General features: G+C 42.0%; 1 protein-coding gene across 4 annotated transcripts in view; it reads left to right on the plus strand.

Annotated features, from left to right (window-relative positions):
• Positions 1-20,875, plus strand: part of LOC103819550 (fatty acyl-CoA reductase 1-like) — a 121,666-nt gene that overhangs the window by 81,211 nt on the left and 19,580 nt on the right. For all 4 annotated transcript variants that reach the window (XM_018918533.3, XM_018918530.2, XM_030238126.2 and 1 more), the window contains exons 3-6: positions 10,750-10,925; positions 14,506-14,685; positions 19,273-19,450; positions 20,531-20,575. In XM_018918533.3, the coding sequence (XP_018774078.1) occupies positions 10,750-10,925; positions 14,506-14,685; positions 19,273-19,450; positions 20,531-20,575 (579 nt within the window). The remainder of the gene's footprint in view (positions 1-10,749; positions 10,926-14,505; positions 14,686-19,272; positions 19,451-20,530; positions 20,576-20,875) is intronic.

A 20,875-nucleotide genomic window follows, 5' to 3' on the forward strand; every position in this document is an offset into this window, starting at 1 on the left:
TTCCAGAAAAAAAAAAAAAAGAGCTCTGTCCTCTTTTGTTTTGTACCTGATTGTATATCTTCCACATTTTCTCACATTTTCTATTTTTGGATGTTTGGTTTTTGGACCACACTTGGACATCACTTTCTCTATCCAAACTCTTCTCAGACAGTGTCCCCCCAGTTACTTTTTCTCCTAGTTGGTCCCATTACTGCTGTATTCACACTCAAGTTTGGTGGATTTTTTCAGTGCTGTTCCTCAGGCAGTCTTGATTTGTAGAGTTTTACTTACATGGTTGCCTGGGTACAGGTGACTTTGAAGACTTCGCACCACAAAACTAGCCCTGCCAGCATCCAGTTCATGCTGGCATTATATTGTTTACCATATTCACTCACTAAGACAATTTTATTTTATTCTTGACTCTTCTACCTAGTTCTAATTAAACACAAGCCATTTCTTCTCTTGTGCATAGCCTGCCTAACACAGCACCAGAGTATCCCATTTGTCTCACTCTAGTTTTGTGCTCCTGCAGCTTGTTGTCCTTGAGCGGTTTTAACAGCTTTCCTCATTCTTAGGAGAAGCATTTCTTGGTGCTTCATCAGGACCTTCTGCATACACCTTATCACCTTATCACTATGGTAGCTGTACTGTATGCCCTAGAGATCCTAACTTTACAACCATGTAGTTTGAGGCAGGTCTTTAAATGTTGGGTTGGTTTTTTTACATCAGGAATCTGGAAAACCAATAGGCTGCCCCTACCAACTGTAGCAGGACCGGTAGAGAAATGACCTGTACTTGCCTCAGTTAAAGACATAGTTAGGATATATAGGATAGTCTCGTGCAAGTAGTATTTGCAAACATTGTGTATTTCTTACTTGTGTGAGCTGAGAGGTGCATTTCAGTACTTCAGGATGGTTGGGGTATGTTCTGTTTGTTTCTCCTCTACTCCTTCTGCCACATATTTTTCACTAGTAGATTAAAACATTAAAAGAATATATAATTTTATGGGACCACAGCCAAGGACACAGGCTCATTACTGGTAATCTCTGCTCAGACAGATGGGGAGGCTTTTGTGTATAAACAGCTTTTTGTTGTTCATAGAATCATAGAATTCCCTGAGTTGGAAAGAGCCCACAAGGATCATCAAATCCAACTTCTGGCCCCGCACAGTTTAACCTCGTTGGAAACAATGCTCTTTCTGGTGACAGACAGTCAAGTGATTTGTTACACCTGAAGCATAGTTAGCCAAAGTATTCACTTTTCTGCCTTGTATGGACTGGGTAACATAAAATTAGTTGGTGCAACCTAGAGCTGGAAGCTAAAGACAGAGAGCATGAATTCCAGTTCAGCTTACATGGATTATCCTCTTTGGTCTCCCTTGGAAACAGTATGAGATGAAAATATACTTACAGAGAAAAGTAACTTTTCTCTTGATAGATGTATTGAAAAATACATGTAAGTGTGAAAGATATCTTGAGCCACAAATCCTGTGCTCAGAAAGCTTTAATATTCTGACTTTAGCTGGAAGAATTAGTAGACTGTCAGAGATGGCAAGTTAGGCTTGTTGATTACCCTTCAGTAGTCTCTGAGATGCCAAAGCAAGCTAAAAACTGAGCCTGGCTGAAGGACACTTGATACGGCTTTCTTGATCCTGTTTGAAGTGTGTGTGTGTTTCTTTCCATACTAAAATAATTGGATTTCTCTATTGTTTAAAAAAAACCCCCAAAAAACAAAAAACCAAACCAGAAAAAAAAATACCACAAAACACAGATAAAAGTCCTACCTGACTGCAGACAAAACTTATCTTTCCCTGCCTTAAAGAGGAGCAGACTTGCCAGGTCTGACTTATGATAAGTCATCTGACTTATCTTTTACCATCAGGCCTGTCAGAACATTCTAGAGGGGTGCAACTGCAATGGCAGGAGAGGGAGAAACACTTCAGAGGGTGTAGCTGAGCCATCTGTGGCAATGCTCTGATATTTGTACAGGGAAGTGAGCGACATCTGCTCTTGGTAGACGTTTTACTATCGCAGACTGAGGCGAAATGGCCCTCCTGACAACAGGTATCTTTGTTGTGAAACAAGACAGCACCTCCTGCTTGATGAGACCCAAGCAACTGGAAAAGGGAATCTGCATGCCAAAAGGCTGCTACAGACTTCCTGGGACAACTCTGCCTTTTCCTTACATTCAGATAATTTGACAAAATTCAGTGGAATTGGTTTTTTTAATAGCTTTGTTTTGTTTTGTTTTTACTCATGGTCAAGAATTGTTGAATTTTAAGAATGTTCACTATGGGCAGAACTAATTGAGCCAAGCATTCTTAAAAAAAAGTCCATATTTTGAATAACATGCAAAGAGGTTGGATTCAGAGTAGAGGTTTGAGCTGTTTTTCTAGAGGGGCTTTTGCAGCCATATCCAAAAGGTTTCTATGGATTCTGCAGAGAACTGGCCATAATTAGAGTCACTGGTTGCAGTTTGTCTCCAGTAGCCTGGGTACTTGCAGAGCCAGACTCTGCTGTAAGTAGCAGACTCTATTTGGACAGATGGTTCTATCTTCTTAAAGAAGTTTTAATTCCCCTAAGCTGAAAGCTCCTTAGATGGAAATCAAGGATTACTTGTAACTGCCTTACTTCCTTGCTAGCTTGGAATAGTGACTACAGAAAATCGGTTTTCAGTGATTAAGACATCCTTTCTTAGATGTTTTCTTAGAATATCCACTATTTTCTTCTTCACTGGGTTGGTCTCTTGTTCACAAGCCCCTCACTTCTAGTAGTGTCGCTGCTCTTTCTATCAGTTTTCTAAATTGCATTAACTTCTGATAATCTCTCAGGGATTTTCCCATTTGTTTTCTCACTGTGTGTGCTGCCTGTAGCCTGACTGTGGGAATATGGTCCTACTTAAGGGATAGGAAGGAAAAAAGGCAGGTTTTTAACAGGCTGGCATACCCCAACTAGGGCTTTACTTTTAAGCACCCCTCAAAAAATTACGTTGTCATGATGAAGATAACAAAAATATATGTGGGGTGACATATCTGACAAAATATTTATGTCAGATGTGAGCACAAAAGAAAAATGCTGAAATGAAAAATTGTCCTAATTGTGTAAATCACAAAATCATTGAATGGTTGAGGTTGGAAGGGACCATAAAAATCATCCAGTTCCATTCCCTTCCATGGACCTTCCACTGAACCAGCTTGCTCCAAGCCCTGTCCAACCTGTGCCAAAACCTCACCACCTTCACAGGGAGGAATTTCCGAGAAAATGAGAACAAGAGGTTGCTGAGAACAAGGTCCAGCACAGCACCTCTCCTCATTGGCTCCTCTATCACCCAGAGAAGGAAGTTCTCATCAACACATTCCAGGAACCTCCTGCAAAACCTCCATCTTTAATTGATTGTACTGTTTGACACACCCATAAATTCAATATTCTTAGCATAAATTTCTGTCACTGAGACCAGCTGGCAGGAAATGGCTCACACTCATGCCAGAAAGCTTTCTTACTTTCCAAGACATCGTCGCCACAGGTAGAATATCTGTTGGGAAAAACCCTGGTTCCAGGCTAACTCCTTGATAGTTCCTCACTTAACACCAGTGACTTGTTCTTTTATCTGGTAATTTTCTAGCACAGTTCATTCTAGAAGAGTGACTTATTCTTCTTCTGTACTCATTTCCCAGATGTTCAGCTCTCTACACTTGAGTGCCCTCTCACTGCAATGTTTGAAGAATTTCTCTTTTATTTGAGTAGCTTTAAATATTTGATGCATCTTTCTTGATTTGTTCCGCTTCTGCTGTGTGTGACATTAAAGGAATTTTAAACTCCCTTTACCCTTTTAATTAAGGTGCACTTTTGTGCCCACATTACCCCTGATTCTCTTAATGGTGATGTTCTGTGCCTTTTGGCTCAGGAGGACATGGTGAGGAAGTGCAGGACACCTGCCCTAGACTGCAATTCCTTTGGAGGAGCTCTTTAGAGGGACCCAAGTTGAGAAGACTGCATCTCAAGACTTGCCTAGGAGCTGAATAGCCCAGATGTTTTGTCCTTGAAGAAAAATTTGGAATTGCATCCTAGCACTGTGTTTTATACAGTGCTGCCTCCTCTGTGTCTGTGTGACAGCCATTATGCTCTCAAATTAGAAAGTAGATTTTGGTAATTTCTTTAAATATCTTTCCAAGTCTTTCTTGGTAATTTCTAACAACATCTCCAAAAAGTAGGAGTCTGTGTTTGACATAGCCATTAGTCCTGTCTGGTTATCCTCAGGAATTCAACAAACACTCCTGAAGTTCCCGGGTGTCCAAGCAAATCTGGCAGTGAAACTTTGAAGATCTGTGATTAAAGGCAGTGGGTATAGAAAAGCAGATAAAGATCCTGTGTCTGGATAACTTTATACTTACTGGTGTTTCCAAGTCCATACAGTGATTCTCAAAGCCAGTGGTAATAAATTCTGCAAAGCAGGAGCTGAGCAAGGGCACAGGGATCTAACTCAAGTTGGGACTGCTGACATGTATAATGGTCTGGGTTCTCGAGGTCTGTCTGACCCCAGCTTGCCGTAAGTGTCCATGTAGCAAAGGACCGCTAAGCACAACCTGTCCAGGTGTCTCAGGCAGGCTTCCAGCCACAGGGAAACTTAGCAAGCAGCTCAGCTCTTGAAGTGAGATCAGCTCTTTGGTGAATTCAGCTCTTTAGTGATTTCAGCTCTCTGCTTGCTAACTGCCTTGGCAGACACAGGCATGAGAGAGGAGAAGAGCTGTGTGAGGTTCCACAGATGTGTCTTTATTGGCAGCCTCTGTGAAGGGTGCCAGTAACAGTTCTTCTGCCGAACTGGGCAGAGGCAGGGGTTTATGTAGGGTATATGGGTTTTGGGAAACAATCCAATAGTAAGGGTCAAGATAAATATGACCTTACAGAGAGAATAATGAGGGTCCGAGGCAGAAGAGAGGTCTCTTGGTCCAGTCATCATGACTAGGCATTTCGTATCTTAGGCAACTGACTGCCAGGGAGGCCTTGCAGGCCCTGTGGCTGCTACAGAAATGCTTTGGCAATTGACTCCTGTTGACCCATGGCCTCATTGGGGCATAGTTATGGAGAAGGGTGAGAAGGAAACTAGTCCTAGGAAATGTGTGGGAAGAAGCATTTTCAGTGGTTCCTGTAGGAAAAGCTCCAAGTGTTGCTGTTCTCCTTCTCTGCACTTATATTCTTCCCTGTCAAACACCAATGCTGATCTCAAGGTACCACCCAGGGGCACCAGGAACATCTGTGATAAACATCAGGAAACTCCTTGTTCTATACATAATTCATCCACCCACATATAAGATGGTACTAGAGACTCTATGAAAAGCTTTTCCATGTCTCTCAAATCCCTCATACTCCTGTCCACAATGTCTGACTTGGAAAGTGTTCCAGATTCACTGCTGTGTAATTCAAGTATTCTTGCTAGGAAAAGCAGGTTTGGTCAGCAGCCAATTTTCAAGGAAGCTGGCTATTCAAAACCACATCCCAAATAGCTGGATATATATGTTAGTCTTATCTGACCTTTTTTGAAACTTTCTGTCCCTCTCTTTGTTTCTGTAGTCTTCATCTTTAAATAATCAGCTGTTTTGTTTACTAGGTGTTGGTGGTGGGTTCTGTATTTCCACTACATTAACTCTACTCAGGGGAAAGTAATAGCTCTGGATTGAAGCATAAGCCGTTAGTTTTTCTGTAATGGGGAATGCTCTGCTGCCTGCTTCCTCACTGATGAGATGAGTTATGCTTTATTTGCCTTGAGAAGAACTGTACTTAAAAGTTATTTTCTGAAGAGGAAACGAGGCAGAGAGTGCAAAAAGCCGGGGAAGAAAAGGCTCTGTCCCAGTTAAAGCTCCCTGATCTGCATTTTCACACATTACTTGACTGATTAATCCTGGTGTTTATTGCTAGAAATCTACCAGGCTAAAGATTAATTGCTTGCTAATTACTTTGAAGCTGCCCAGTTACATCTCAAATTTGTTGCAATGGCAATTCTAAACTAGTTGTGTATCTTCCTTCCTTAAATGTATTGGAGGATTTTATCAATGGCAAACACAAGTCTGATAAACCCTTTTAGCAGGACTAAACTGCAGACATTAGGTGGTTTTTTAAGAGTTGTTTGCATGACTTTGGTGTCTTCAGTAGTTTAAATTTGTGATGATCACTTGTTTATTTATGATGCTGATTGAAGTCACCAAGGTATGGATGCACACCCTGTGGGGTGTTATTTTGTGTACTTATATACAGACTGCTCCCCTGTATTTGTACACCAGTGCTCTTTTCAGAAGAGGGATTTCAAACACCCAGGGTTTAAAATTGCTCTGCACAGACAGTGAACACCTTTTTCTTTGAAGAAATTTTTGCCGATATTTTATCCCTTTGCCTGTGTTGTGTCTCTCTTAGGATAAATTATATATTTCCTTCACAAGGAGCAATTCTTGCCTGTATTCTCCTGAATCATGCTAAGCAATCCCTTCCATTTCTTTATATGAGAGTGGAAGCTTTTGGTGCGGTTTTTTTGGGGTTTTTTTTGCTTTTTTTTTAAATTGAGCTCTCTCAACTTTAATGTTCTCATTGGTTCGCCATTTATGAGTTTCATTTTGTGAAATTTCTCTGGATTTTCTCCACTTTAAAGGTTGTCATACAGTAATGTCTTGAAATGTTCATGTTGTAATGTAAATTACCAATCCTCCTAGAGAAGCCTGAGTACCTGGCACACCTTGGGTTTGTTTAATAGGGTGTTCCTATTAAACACACCCAAGGAAAAAAGGTTGCCTATCTCAGCCCACTTGAAAACTTGACACTTTCTGGGTCAGTCACCAATCACTAGTCGTCACTGCCCACCAGTGCAGTGGGATAGAGGGAGATCCAGGAATACTGTCCAAAAAAGAAAGGACTACCCAGGCCCTTGAGAAGGCTTTGACAAGACTAAAGTCATGCAAGCTTGTTTTTTGAAGTGGACCGTGGCTTAGGCAATCTACTTTTCATTACTTTGTATTTGCTTCACTGAAAATGCCTCCTGAGGAAGACGCAAAGCCTTTGGCATTTTGCACAGTGGTTCCTTTATGTTTCAACTGTGCTGTTCCATAGATGTGCAGTTTGCCTATTTTTTGAGGTTTTTGTATCTTTGTGGCATGGAAAAAATTCTGATTGAAGGATTGGTAGGCAGAAACCTCTCTGAATTATTACATCCTTTAAGGTAAGAGCAGGTAACACCAAGAGCTGCAGCTGTCCTTTAGAAAGGGAGGTCAGAGCTTAGGAGGACAGGAATAGGGAAAGTGTCTCCATTAGACACACTCAACTAGAATGTTGGGAGAAATTCCAGATGTCCTGTTTTCACATTTTTGACAATGTATAGTGAAAACACAGAGACTTGATTAGTATTATAAATGGGAATTGCCTGATTATAAAATGAGAAATAAGAAATTCTCCCCTCTGTTGAGGGGCAGCACAACTCATGCTGAACTTACATCTGTTTTGAGGTTAAAAATGGGAATAGCAGCATAAGTATGCTCAAAAAGACACTGAAATCAGAGTGACGTTATTACTGATTTCTCTCAGTTTCATAAAAATTTTGGACAACTTGAAGTCAAAGGCCTTTCCTTTCTCTTCACTGATTTTGTAGCAATTCCTGTATCCCTTCAGAAGTGCTGCTGACCTGACCAGTCTTTACGTGTAATTTCCACAGTACATGAGGCCAGTCCACTGACTGTGTTTTATATTGGCAGATGGCCTCTGAAAAGAAAAGACAGAACAATCCTTAGGCCTCACACAGTTACTGTGGATTTATTATTTATGCTCTTGGTGAGTTCATCAGAATTCAGAGATGCAATTACAGTTTACCTCCTGACTAAGCATCATTGTTATATTAAGTACTCCTTGAACTGCAGGAAGCAGTATAAAATAAGCTGCATTTATTTTGCCTTTAAATCTTGCATCAATTCCCTGTAAAGCACTGACGAGTCTGAACCTTTCAGCTTCCATAAAAGAAGCAGCAGACTTTGATTAAACAGCTGCTCCTGTTATCTGGTTTAATGGTGACAATATACTGAATGTTCCTGTGGTGCAGAAGGTTTCCAAAGCAGTGTGCTGACTTGTGTGCTTCCATTTGGAAATTGCCTTCATCCTTCAGAGGAATGCAGTGAATCATTGGAGGGGATGAAAATCTGCAGCAGCTGATTGGCACATGGTAGCAGCAGGCACAGAAGTCGAAGAGTATATTATCTGCAGTGGGAATATCAGGAGGAGATGTAGGAAGAAGTTACCTCTCCAAGGCTGGTACTGCAGAAATACTACTCTTAATTTATATGCCGTGACGGAAATGAACAAAGGGCTGGTTCATTCTTTCTCTGCCTTTGCATTATTTATGCCAAACAAGTAGAAAATAAATCTCACTTTGTGGCATTTTGCACTCTCTTTGCAAAAGAACAATTGCAAATGAGTATTTTGAGAGTCCCACAAGATAGCTTTGGTCTCACATGTGTTTTCTGAGAAACCTTTCCATTTTGTGTCCCATTAGGGTTTGCTGTCATCTCTCAGGAGATTATGCATGTTTGGAGAGCCAGTCTAGGATCTTGTTAGAAAACAAGCTTTTTGCAGACATTAGTGCTGTTAGTGCCTGGGAATTCAGTTCCTACAGTCCAGCCAGCTGTCACCAGCACCTCTGCCTGTTAATAACTCTTTCTAGAGATCTGTTTTCTGGCCTAGCCACACTGATGAAAGATGTGTGCATTCAGGTGCAGCTGAGAACAGTGAAATGGCTTTGTCTTGTCTTTATCCTTCACAAACATGAAACTTGGGCTGAAGTTTCATGTTTTGAATGATATGCAGCTGTGTGGCAATTTAAAATAAGTGTAGAGTGTGGTGCATAATGGAGAAGGCTAATGATTATTTTATCACCTCTTTATCCCTAAGAACCTCAAGGTTTATCTAGATTTGCTTGTCAGATAAGTGGAAAGATGATAATCACTTAGTCAAACAAAAAAAAGAACTGCTATTAGGATAAATTTAGTCTTTCATGGGTTTCTTAGTTTCTTACTATGTTTAATTTATGTCACACAATTTCTGCTTGTACATAGGCACTGGGCATGTCAAAGTCAGAAGAAACTCTAAGAAAGTAGCCATGGTAGTAAAGATATTTTGAAGCTCAGTGTTACTGGTGTATAGGCTACAGAAGAGGGGAAACACCCCAAAAACAGAGCTACTGAAAAGTCAGCTGGTCCATCCTCCTTCCCCAATGTCCAACTGTTCCCTGCCTTTCCTGGCACTGCTTATCTAGACAGGTCTTAAAGGTGTCCAAAGGTGGTGTGATTCGTCCTTTGTATCCCTCAGTAAAGTCTCTCAGTATTATGTGTTCCTGACAGTAGACTTTTTGCCTTAGAGGTGTGATTATCCTTTGGAATCTAGATAATACCTCTTCAGATCCCACAGCCATTCTATTCTATTGATTCTTTCTACCTTTCATGATGTCACTTTGCTCCACACCCCCTCCAAAAAAAAAAAAAAAAGAAAAGAAAAGAAAAAAAGAAAAGAAAAGAAAAGAAAAAAAAGGGAAGGAATGTTGTATTGCACTAAATAGTTTAGTTATTTAGTTATTTGCACTGGGTGTTTGGTAATTTGTACTGTTCACATTATTTGTATCCTGTCATTACATGGTCTTCCCCTTTTCCCCCCAAGTGTCAGTGTTGGTGGTCTCTTCCTGGTTTGCCCCTCCCATCGCCCCTCCTCACTTGTATCCCATTGGCTGTAGCCCCCTTCCTCTGCCCCCCTTCCCCTCAGCTTAAAATCCCCCCCCTTCCCCCCCGGGAGAAGACCACCCCCTCTTTTCCACCTGGGAAGTCACCTGGACCACCTGGTGTCTTCTATTAATAAAATAGGACTTTGTTCCCGAGAGGAGAAGAGCCTTTTGTCTTTTGCCTTTTGTCCTATGTAAGATCATGAGGGCTAGGGTCCATAGCTAGTCGGATTGGACCGAAACAGTCTGCCAGGCGCAAATTCTTACAAAGGATCTTATTGTACCTAATAGTTTCTGTTAATTCAGTTGAAATGGCTCAAATACAATATTGCAGAAATGTGCCTTGGAGAGAGCTATGGATCACACTTGTAGGAAGAAAAGGGCTGGAAGATGTCTTGAGAGGCCAACCAGCTCCACACATGTTCAGTTATGCAAAACTGCTGGTGGCACTCAGCAGCTTCAGCAGTGGGGATGATTGGGATGCACCATCCTTCCATCCCAAAAGCAGATCCCCACTGACTCCTCTGACGTGAACAAAGAGTGACAGTAGACAAGGAGCAGCAAAGGAAGAGGAGGAGGAGCAACACTGCTTTGTTCCTCTCCTCCCTGCAAGTCCTTTGTAGAACCATCTAGCCTGGGTTAAGCTGCACAGGCTTTCCCACTCCATACTCTGCCCTCTTGCTCTTTAGCTCCTGTTTTGGTCCTACAGGCAGCCCTTGAGGTCTAGTAGCAAGTAGTTGCACGAGATGTGGACACAGAGGAATTTTGGTGGCTCTCTGAGGAAATGAGTGGTGGCAGAGAAGATTCATTAATCTCTTCGGAGCAATGCTTAACGACTCATATTTTTGTTCTGTTTCCCTTAGGAGGGAGCAAGTGAATGGACTATTGTCATGGTTTGAACCTGGCGTGTCATTCCCCAGACAGGAATTCTCTTTTGTGCAAGTTGCATTGATTGATGTGATCAGACTGGCTGTTAATCAAAGCGATCTCTGCAGGCTAATTTGGTACCTGATCTCTCTCTGTTTGTGCTTCAAGGTCTTTGACAGAGTCCGAGAAGATTGCCCTAATTTCCACGAGAAGATTAAGCCTATTAATGCTGAACTCACTCAGCCCAAGCTGGCCATCAGTGCTGAAGATGAGGAGGAGCTTCTGACCCGGGTCAATGTTGTCTTCCACTGTGCAGCCACAGTTCGCTTTGATGAACCCCTCAAGTACGTCCTGCTTTTCTGTGTTTGCTGAGCAGAATCAGAGTGCACCATGGCACTGCCCAGAGCATCCCTTGCATGGCTGCAGTGCTGATTTCCCCATTCATGTTCGTGCTCCCTGCGGTTCTGTGCTGAACATGGAAAGGGTGTGCCTGAAAATGATCTCTGTGTGTGTGTGCATGTGTGTTTTGTGTGTGTGTGTGTATGCGCATGTGCGTTCATGCGCGCATGTCAAAAGGGAGTTGTCTTGGCACAGTCCCACAGGAACAAAAGGAAGAAGTACAGGATTGGGTTGTAATACTGTAAGAGAGTTAAGTATGACCTAAAACTGGGGTGAGGAAAAGTATGGTTTAGGTCATCAGGGAGATCTTTTGGCAGAGCTGCAGACAGAGAAACTGTGTTGTGTCTGTCTCTAAAGCTGGTCTTGTTAATGGCCTTTCTTTGTCACTGAGTACCTGGAGAGGAAAATGCGATGTGGTTTGAGAAAACAGCCCATCACAACCTTTAAAACACCCAGCTCTCACTGTAATGAATGGTTTACAGTAAGTGCTCTTTTTCTGAAGGAGTTCCCTTGGGAGTGCCTGCCCAGGGAGGCTTTTCCATTAAGAAAATCCAGCAGAAATAAACCACTGAAACAAGATTAGATGTGTAAATGCTTCTGTGCAGATTATCCATTTCAACAAACCGAGATGGATGATCTGCATTGCCAGATCCTCACAGTCTTCTGTAAAAACACTAAAGCTGTCATAGTTGAAAACACAATTCGTAATATCAATCTTTATTTGCTCACAGGCTAAAGAGATATCCACTATGTCCACCATAATTATTTGCTTTTTAGAACAACTAATTAGAGAAACACCAGAAAGAAAGCAGATCTTGATGTGATCTTGAGCCAATATGTAAGTAGCCACAAGTGTTGTTAAATCAATGCACAAATGAACACACATTTGTCCTGGGTTAGGGCAAAACTGGGAGAGAATCCCCAAAAAGGGGTCCCCTCCAAAGAGCAAGCCCACACGGCCCCTCCCCCCAACTGGTTCAGGAAGAATTCCTCGGAGAGAGGTGGAAAGAACCTGTTTATTTAACAGGCACAGCCCTGCCCCAGCACACAAAATGAACAATACCGGATGACACCACTCTGAAAAAGATGACAAATTCAGAAAGTCTCTCTTGGGGTGGTTGCTCTGTTATCGGTCCCTCCGGCGCTGGGGCAGCTGCTGCAGCCACAAGGTGCAAACTCTCAGTGTTTCCCAGGTCCCAGTCCGGAGCAGGTTCGAGTAGGTCCACACAGGAAAGGAGAAACAGTCCAGGAAGAAATTTGGACTGTTTAGCTAAACTAACTAATGAGAAGAAGCAGAAAGCAAGAGCAAGCAGAAGCAAAGCCAAAGCAAGAGCAAAGTGAAAAGCAGGGCCAGAAAAAAGCAAAAGCAGCGCTATGTACTGTCCCATCTGTATGTTCCACCAGCTGTGTGGGAGTGGCTGATAAGAAGCCAAAACAGAACTTTCCCTCTTCAGAGCCAGTCTTGAAGGCACAGAACATAATATCCACCATAAACAGCACACACGAATGGGGATACAAGCATCCTAACGTCACCCTTGGACAACATTAAAAATAAGTCTCAGTGGCATGAAACATCAAAGGGAAACCACATTTTTAGTATGGAGGATAGATAGAAAGAAGCTAAAAGTTTAAAAGGTCATCATCTTACAGGTAGTGGAGAAACTAAAGACTGATTGTATGTGATCTGTCAAAATCTCTCCCACAGAACAAGGGAAATGATAATTAGAAGGCAAAATATGAGAAGTTTTTCAACTCAAATTATTCGTGACTGAATAATAAAATACATAAGATGGGTAAAAGTTTTAGCAAGTTAAATGTGAAAGCACAGTATTGCTACTTATTTAATAATTTTGAGCAGAAACTTGATGATGACACAAATAAAATTATTTTTTCAGCATGGCAGAAGCTTGAAGAATGTATAAAGCCAATAGATAAGGAGCGGGAAAAAGTATTACTGTGAAGATACTGGAGAAGCAGCAGTGGAGACACTAAATGAATTATTGGCATCAACATGCAGTACACTTAGGGAGTTCTCCAGATGGAACTCTTGAGGGCAGAAATCTCAGAAATTGTGTTATATTGAAATATTAATAGATGCTGGTTTAATAGAAATAGAAAAAAAATAAAGAATGATAAAGCAAACCACAAACTGCCAGCGTTAGAGATATTCCCTTTGAAGGCTAAAGAACTCTGAGCAACTCAGCAGAAATCCACGCTAGGCCCATATTATGAGCACAGTTCTGTTCTTTACTTCTCAGAAGGGATGCAGTCAAACAGAAATAAGCATGGAAAAGTAAATTTTATATGAAGGGTAGCTCAGGTAGAAGTATTCATCCTGATAGAAGGACAGGAGAAAATAGAAATCTACAGAAAATGCTTCACTTAATTAGCACCATGTGAAAAGAAAAGTGTCTCTAGCTTTAGATACAGTGATCCAAATATTGACTGTACTCTTCAGCTGATGTTTTCATTCCTTTGGACTATTTACATTTTCTCTTCAATGTAATTTAGTTTTTTTTTTAGTGTACACTGTGCTTGATGGCACAATTCCTAACATTGTACATGCCTTTGAAAGCTTCTACTCCAGAGCTGAGCAGATTGCATATTCCTAAGTCTTCTCCCTTCTGTGCAGGAAAGTGTCGCTATTCCAATACAAAACATTGCAACAGAGTCTGCTGGCTGAGATGTGTTTCAGATTGTCTCTAAGACAACTTCTAGCAATGCTGAGTGCTTGAAGGGCAGCCTTGCTAACCAGGACATTCTTTCTCTTATGCTTATCACTTCTCATCTCCATTCCTTGGGAACTTGAGCTGTTATCTCCAATGGTGTGTTCTTTGATTATGAGTAGCTTCAAAGTGAATGAGAGTAGGTTTAGATTAGATATTAGGAGGAAATTCCTTACTGTAACGGTCTTGAGGCCCTGGCAAAGGTATCCCAGAGCAGCTGAGGCTGCCCCATCCCTGGAAGTGTTCCAGGCTAGGTTGGATGGGGCTCTGAGAAACCTGGGATAGTGGAAGATATCCCTGCCCATGACAAGGGAGTGGGACTGGATGATCTTTAAGGTCCCTTCCAAGCCAGGCCATTCTATGAGGCTATGAATCTGTTTTTCTGGGCCCAATGACCCTTTCCTGCTTTCTGAAACCATAATGTTCTTCTGGGTTAGCAGTGGTCCCTCCAGAGAGCGACTGAATGTGTACCGTAGGAACCACAGTGCCTCAGGGCTTAGAAATACATGTTCCAGGGAAGGGTGACCAACATGTCACATTTAGAGATGTTAGTGAAGTCTTACTTGTGGCCTTCAAATTGAGTGAAAATATTTGAGAGACATTCGGTGTCCAGAACAGCAAATCCAACAGCGTTGCTTTCAAAGCTGGTTTCACACTTGCATTTCAATGACACTTTCTGCACCACTGTGCCCCCTGCTCTCCCTGACTTTCCTGTACATGATGAGGTTTGGATAAAGCTCAGCCTTTTTATGTTCTTCCCAGTGAAATGCCTTTTGCTTATTCCCCCTGCATTCCTTAGACATGCTCTGCAGCTGAACGTGATGGGCACGCAGCGGCTTCTTGAGCTGGCCCGGCAGATGCAGAACCTCGAGGCCTTCATCCACATCTCCACTGCCTATGCAAACTGCGTCCGGAAATGCATTGAGGAGATCATCTACCCACCCCCAGCCGAGCCCCAGAAGCTCTTCGATTTAGTAGAGTAAGTAGGAGCCACATTGCCCCTTCCAGTGCAGGCTTCCCTTCATCCTGCAGCAGACCTGGGAGCTGTTCACAAAATTTGGTGGAATTTCTGTCAGAGGTGCTGTTACTGCTGTTTCTTTGTGGTTTTTTAAAGACTCTGATTTCATGAGAGTCCAGTATTAATTTCTGCAGGAGTGTATTTTCTTCCAGGAATGGAGTTGCTGCTTTCTGTAACACTCAGCTCTGCTGCTGCCTTAGTAGGAACTGATTTTTTTCCATACACCTTTTTTCTTTTATCTTTTAAGCTTCCCAATGTTGTTTCCACTTCTTTAAGAAATCCTGTGTTATTTAACTGGAGTTATATGGAGATGAGTAAGAAAGAGGCTTTTTTACACAGTTCAGGGAAAAGACCTCTAAGATCATTGAGTCCAAGCTTTGACTGATCACCACCTTGTCAAATCAACCAGAGCACCGAGTGACACGTGTTGTTGGGTTTTGAACACCTACAGAATTGGTGACTCCACCACATCCTTGGGCAGTCCCTTCCAATGCCTGGCCACCTCTTCAGTGAAGAAAATCTTCCTGATTTCCACCTGAGCCTCTCCTGGCACAGCACAAGGCAATGTCCTCTCAACCCGCACAGGAATACAGGGCTTTGATGAAACACCAAAAAAAGCTTGGTTAACTGAATTTACCAAAATAAAGAATAATTAGAAAGAATAACAAAATCAGCTGATAAAGGTCCTAGAAGACATTCTCCTTAAAAGAATTTTCCCACAACTGTTAATGTGTTTTCATTAATTTTCTAGTGGGTGATATAAGCAACTGATCTGTGATCTATTAACATAAAGAGCTGGTATAAAATTTTTATTCTTCTTGATTTAGGGTAATGGAAGATTAAATTAATTAATGCCCACTAAGAGAAACACTGATTTTTTTAAAATAAAATAAATTTGTCTTAAGAAATAATTTAACTGTCTAAGCACTACTCCAGAAAAGTTAGTACAAACTGCTTTTTCTATTTGAATTTCTCTAGTAGCCCATATTCTTGGATATGTTTACTTCCAGTTAGTAGTCATCAATCATGGATCTTTTATTTAGTAAGTGGAAATGATAAGAAACTTGAGAAATGTCTTAGTGCATTAGAGCAGTGGGCTCCATGGTCCACTACCTAGCCCTCAAGAGCGTCACTGAGAGATGTTATTTAGGGTAACTACACCAGTCTGGATACTCCTTTCTGTTCCCCTCACAGAAACCTGAAGAGTCTCAGCCTTTTTACTCTCTCCTCATGTGCTGATGGATCTGTCTTGGTGCTGATGTTAGTTGTCCTTCCTCTCTACCTGTTCTTCAACTCTACTCCCTCCTTGAGGTATGGGGGTCAGACAGAGCTTCATGCAGTACCCCAGTTACGGTCACTCAAAGTTTTATTTAAATAGCTTCAAAATTACACCACTGGTCTCATTCTCAGTACCTGATGCTGGCCAGCATTTCACTGATTTTTTTTTTTTTAATCCCCTGCTGCTACTCACTATCATGGAGGTTTCAGAGCTGTGATTCAAGAGCTTTTTCTGAGCTACAGTTGCCAGTTCTAAGCTAAGCAATCTCTAACACCACTTCTGATAGACTGCTTTTCCCTAAAAGTGAAGCTGCTCTGTCATCTTTTTGCCCACTTACTCAGTTTTATGTCCTTTGGTGTTCATCACTGTCAAGACTCCATTTCACTGTCCCAAAAAGGTTACCATCACTTGCAACTCTGGAAACAATTAGCATTGATGGCTCAGATTTAAAAAAAGACTGCAGTACAGGTCTGATTGCTGGTCAGAAGTGTGGAGAAGGGCTAGGCTACCTCAGAGGTTGTTCCTTCAGCTGCTTTATATAAAACACTAAGAATTTATTTATCATAGCTTGAAAATGAAGCAGAGAGGATGATGTTTGAGATGCACCTTAATATTTGCCATGTAAGTGAAAGAAATAGTGTGTGGATATCAGGGTACAGAAGGTTTCAGAGAGAGGGAGTGAGAGATATCAGAATTTTACCTTTGAAGGGCAGGGAGGAGAAGCAGACAAGGAAATATTAACTGCCTTCAAAAATGGGAAGAAATACAGATTATGTTTTGCATCAGCCAGCTGTGGATGATTCTGTTCACAGCTAACCCTTGTCTTAAGGTAATGCTGCTCTTGCAAGTGCTTAAGAGGGATAATCGAACAACTGGATGCAATAACAGATCCATTTAACAGTGCTTTTGGCCATGCACTTGATATATGCTTATGATTGCTTATACACTTGAAATCTCAAGGAAGATTCCCAGCTGTTTCTTTTTCTGCATTTATCCTCCTGTTACATCTTGCTGTTTCAGTATTCTGATACTTAACCTGCAAGTAAGCCCTGAGGCTTAAGCTGTGTAAAGCAAAAGTCACACTTCTAAGTGCTGCCAGGCCAGTAGGGGAAACATCTAATCTGCTGCATCAAACATGGTTTGCCTTAATCTAAAGCTAAAGGAAATCAGCTTTGAATGGTGTGCTGAGGTAAGGATCACAGCACACAGCAAAGTCTTGGCTGAAGCTGTGGGTTGGTTATTGCAGAAAATACAGATCCGTCATTGCTTACAAGAAAGTCTTACTAATGCAAAGCCATTAACACAGAAAGTTTTGTTTCCCTGTGGCAGAGTAATTTGGTGCATATAATGGAGAAGTTATTAATTGTTTAATTTACACTGTTTGCTTGGAAGGGGCAGATGCAGCAGTGAGCAGAATCAGTAGCTTTTGTGAGTAACCATTCCAGAATCTTCCAAGTAGGTCACAGAGCAGTTCTTGCTGAAGTGTCATCTCTGCCTCCCTGATGGGAATGTTGGTCAATCAAATCACCTGGCAGGCTGGTGCCCTTTGGACAGGTCCTCAGGTATGCAGAGACCTCTCTGGAAGGAAGAGGACAAGGGGAAATTACCTCTGCTTGTACTTTTACACTTGTCTTTGCTTTGTGAGAATGTAACCCCCTATTAGGAAAATTGAAAAAGAGAAGGGGAAAAAGATTTGCACACAGCTTAACCTGAGTTCCCAAATTAACTTAGTCTTCCTCCAGGCTTTACAGAAATAGGCATCTCCTCTTGGTAGGCTGGCAATTAGCTACTCCACAGATTCAAAAAATTTCAGTTTACTGAGACCCTGAGGTTCAGTGGCTGCCTAAGTGACTTTACAAATTATGTCAATATTATGTGCTGCTTGTAACCTCTGCGTAGTTAATATTTTATGCTTGAATGCTTTCTTCTGCCTTGTTTCTGCTGCACGGGACCAGGCTTGCAAAGGAAGGTGTTTGTGCCTCCATAGGGCTTTCTTATTTAAAGAAAAAATTCCAATAAACTACAAATTGTCAGATTCTAAATAAATTCCAAAACTGAGAGATTTGGTGCATCCAACCCTCCCCCGTGAGTCAGTGCTTTCTCATACAACAACTTCCCATCTGTGCCCAATGAGAGTCATCTGGAAAGTGCTGTGCCGCCTGAGCCACCATGTCTTTGAAAGGTTGACTGGATCAAGCAATTTTTCAGGTGTGACAGTCAGCATCATATTTCTCTGTCCTTGATCTCTGCCTTTTTCTGAAATTCAAGACAAGGAGGGGTGAAGTGAGGATCTGCAGGAAGCAGTATCCTTGCAGTGCCCCTGGGAAGAGTCCACGCCTTCAGACTGAACTGTAAGTCCGTTGACTTAATTACAAATTGGATTATAGGAGCTAATCTTTGATTTTGTGGTGTAACACCAGGCTCCTGGGTGCCTGTCAGGGACTGGTTGTGAGGGCTTTGGAAGCACAGCCAGTTCTTATGCTTTGCACCCAGGTGCTTGCAGGACCTGTGAGGTCCTGGTGCTATGCCAGGGAAGAGCTTTTGGAGCCTTAGGCCCTTCATGCAGCTCCGTCGTGGTAAGGATGCTTTTAAAAAGCTATCTGCATAACTGCTTCTGATGGATTAGGTACTTACTACCTTCAAAAAATAAAAAACAAGTTGGCAGAGTTCTTTTGGGGTTTTTTGGTGGTTTGGTTTTGGTTGGTTTTTTTAAGCACCAGCTGTTTCCTGTGTGAACAAACCTGTGGTAGGCCTGCTAGAAGGAACATCTAACCCTGCAAATGATGGAAATCCACTGTTGGAATATTATCCCTGTGGGACATTTTTCCACCTTTTGAGACCTTTGTGTTGTTACGTGACTTGCTAATCAAGGTTTCCTGGAGTATCCTAAAACATATTTGGGAGTATGCAGGGATTGTGTTGGCTGAGGATGAGAACTGGATTCCTGGCTGGGAGAGCTCCATCAGGCTGTAGACCATGGCAATATTTATGTTACAGATTGCAGTGAAGCATTACCCATGCAAGAGATTGCTCTGAAGTGAGTTTGTAGAGGTACCTGAATTGTAGCTTGAAGCTCACCAAGTTTTATTTTGCACCTTGAAGACAAAAGTAACTTTCTCCCACAAAGCACTTTTAAATCCAAACCTTAAATATCTTTCACTAACTTATCCTCTGTTTCAGGTGAGGATTCCTGTCTCACTGGTCTGTTTTGCCTGAATCTTTTTCTCTCCGTGCGCAGTGGATGATGATGTTCTCCTTGTTTCCTGTAGGTGGTTGGATGAATCCATCATTCAAGACATCACACCCAAGCTGCTTGGGGAGTGGCCCAACACTTATACCTACACCAAAGCCTTGTCAGAGTACCTGATTCAGCAAGAGAAAGGAAACTTGAACATTGCTATCATCAGGCCATCCATCGTGGGAGCCAGCTGGCATGAACCTTTCCCAGTAAGCATGAATACACAATTCCCTACCGAGAGCATTTGGATGCAGCTGGAGCTGTGGTGTTGTCAGGAAGCTGTCCCTCCTTGTACCAGTGTCTTCAGAAACAGGTGTCCACAGTTCATAGGGAGATGTGCGGAAGAGGTGGAGATCCCGTGCTGGAGTAGAACAGCAAGCCTTATTCAGCAACTTAGAATTCCTGTGAAAAGACCATATTTAAGCAATAATAACAATAGCTGGGAAAGTTATAGTGCAGAATGCTGGGCTTGCAGTTGATTGTCCATTCAAGCACACCAGGGGAGTTTCTGTGCTCAAAACATGGGATCTGAGGGTCAGTCATACTCCTGGTGCATTGTGGTTGAGGTACAAATGTCAGGGACTCAGTAGTTAAATGGAGCTGTACTTTGGAATGAGATAATTCATTAAGCTAAATATACTGATAGGAATAATGTGCCCTAACATTGCAGCCAAATTGGAAAGGCAGCACAAAGTCACCTTTGGCTTTCATGCAGACTGAAGTGTGCCAGAGATGGCTGCGATACAGCCAAGGCCCTGGGCCAAGGTCCCCATCTTGCAAAGACAAAGAGCTCTGTTTGGTGTCACAGCCCTGTTCCAGGTCAAACAGCTCATCTCTGCTCTGAACTCTAGCTCCCACAAGTGGCAACTTCCCTGACCTGAAGTAGGATGGGATTCAAAAGGAGTGTTGGGGTTTGGTTTTGGGGTTTTATTCTTCCTTACTTTAGAAATAAGATGGAGTAACCAAATCACACTTGGTGACAGCTGCATATTGTCTGTCAAGGGTAAATATTAATCCAGCTGTTTTCAGCAAGTTTATTCCTGAGGCCAGGTAGTAGGAAAGAAGTGCTTTCTAAGAACAAACCTAGATTCTGTTGTTGATGAGTAAATTGCAGGCAATACATCCCCTGCTACTGGTTGGATCCTGGCAGCTGTCCCAGATGGGCTGGCATCCATCTAAACTGGTGTCTCCTGCCTTCTTTGTCTACACCACACTACTGTCATAATTTAGAAGCCTGTGTAAGCAATGCATAATTGAAAGGAACACTAATCATTTTTTTTTCCCCACAGGGTTGGATTGACAACTTCAATGGGACCAGCGGAATATTTATTGCGGTACGTCTGGTTACTATTTAAGCTCCCCTTAAAGCAGAGTTTGAGTTACTAAAATAGCAATTCTGATAATTCTAATGTTACTCTACAGCCCCACTTACAAACTGTGTGCAGTAAAGAGCCACAGGAATTTTCTGAGTCTGGGAGAAAGATGTCACCCACTTGACACACATCTGTCAGCTGATAGGACGCAGAGGATGATCTTTTTGTGTTGAGCTCAAAAAAGGACATTGAGAGAGTATTCATGTTGCTGGTTTGCTAAAACACGAATTGCACTTCCTAAAAGTTCTAAAAAAACTAAAG

This window comes from Serinus canaria, chromosome 1A (assembly GCF_022539315.1).
Source record: "Serinus canaria isolate serCan28SL12 chromosome 1A, serCan2020, whole genome shotgun sequence".
Lineage (NCBI taxonomy): Eukaryota > Metazoa > Chordata > Aves > Passeriformes > Fringillidae > Serinus > Serinus canaria.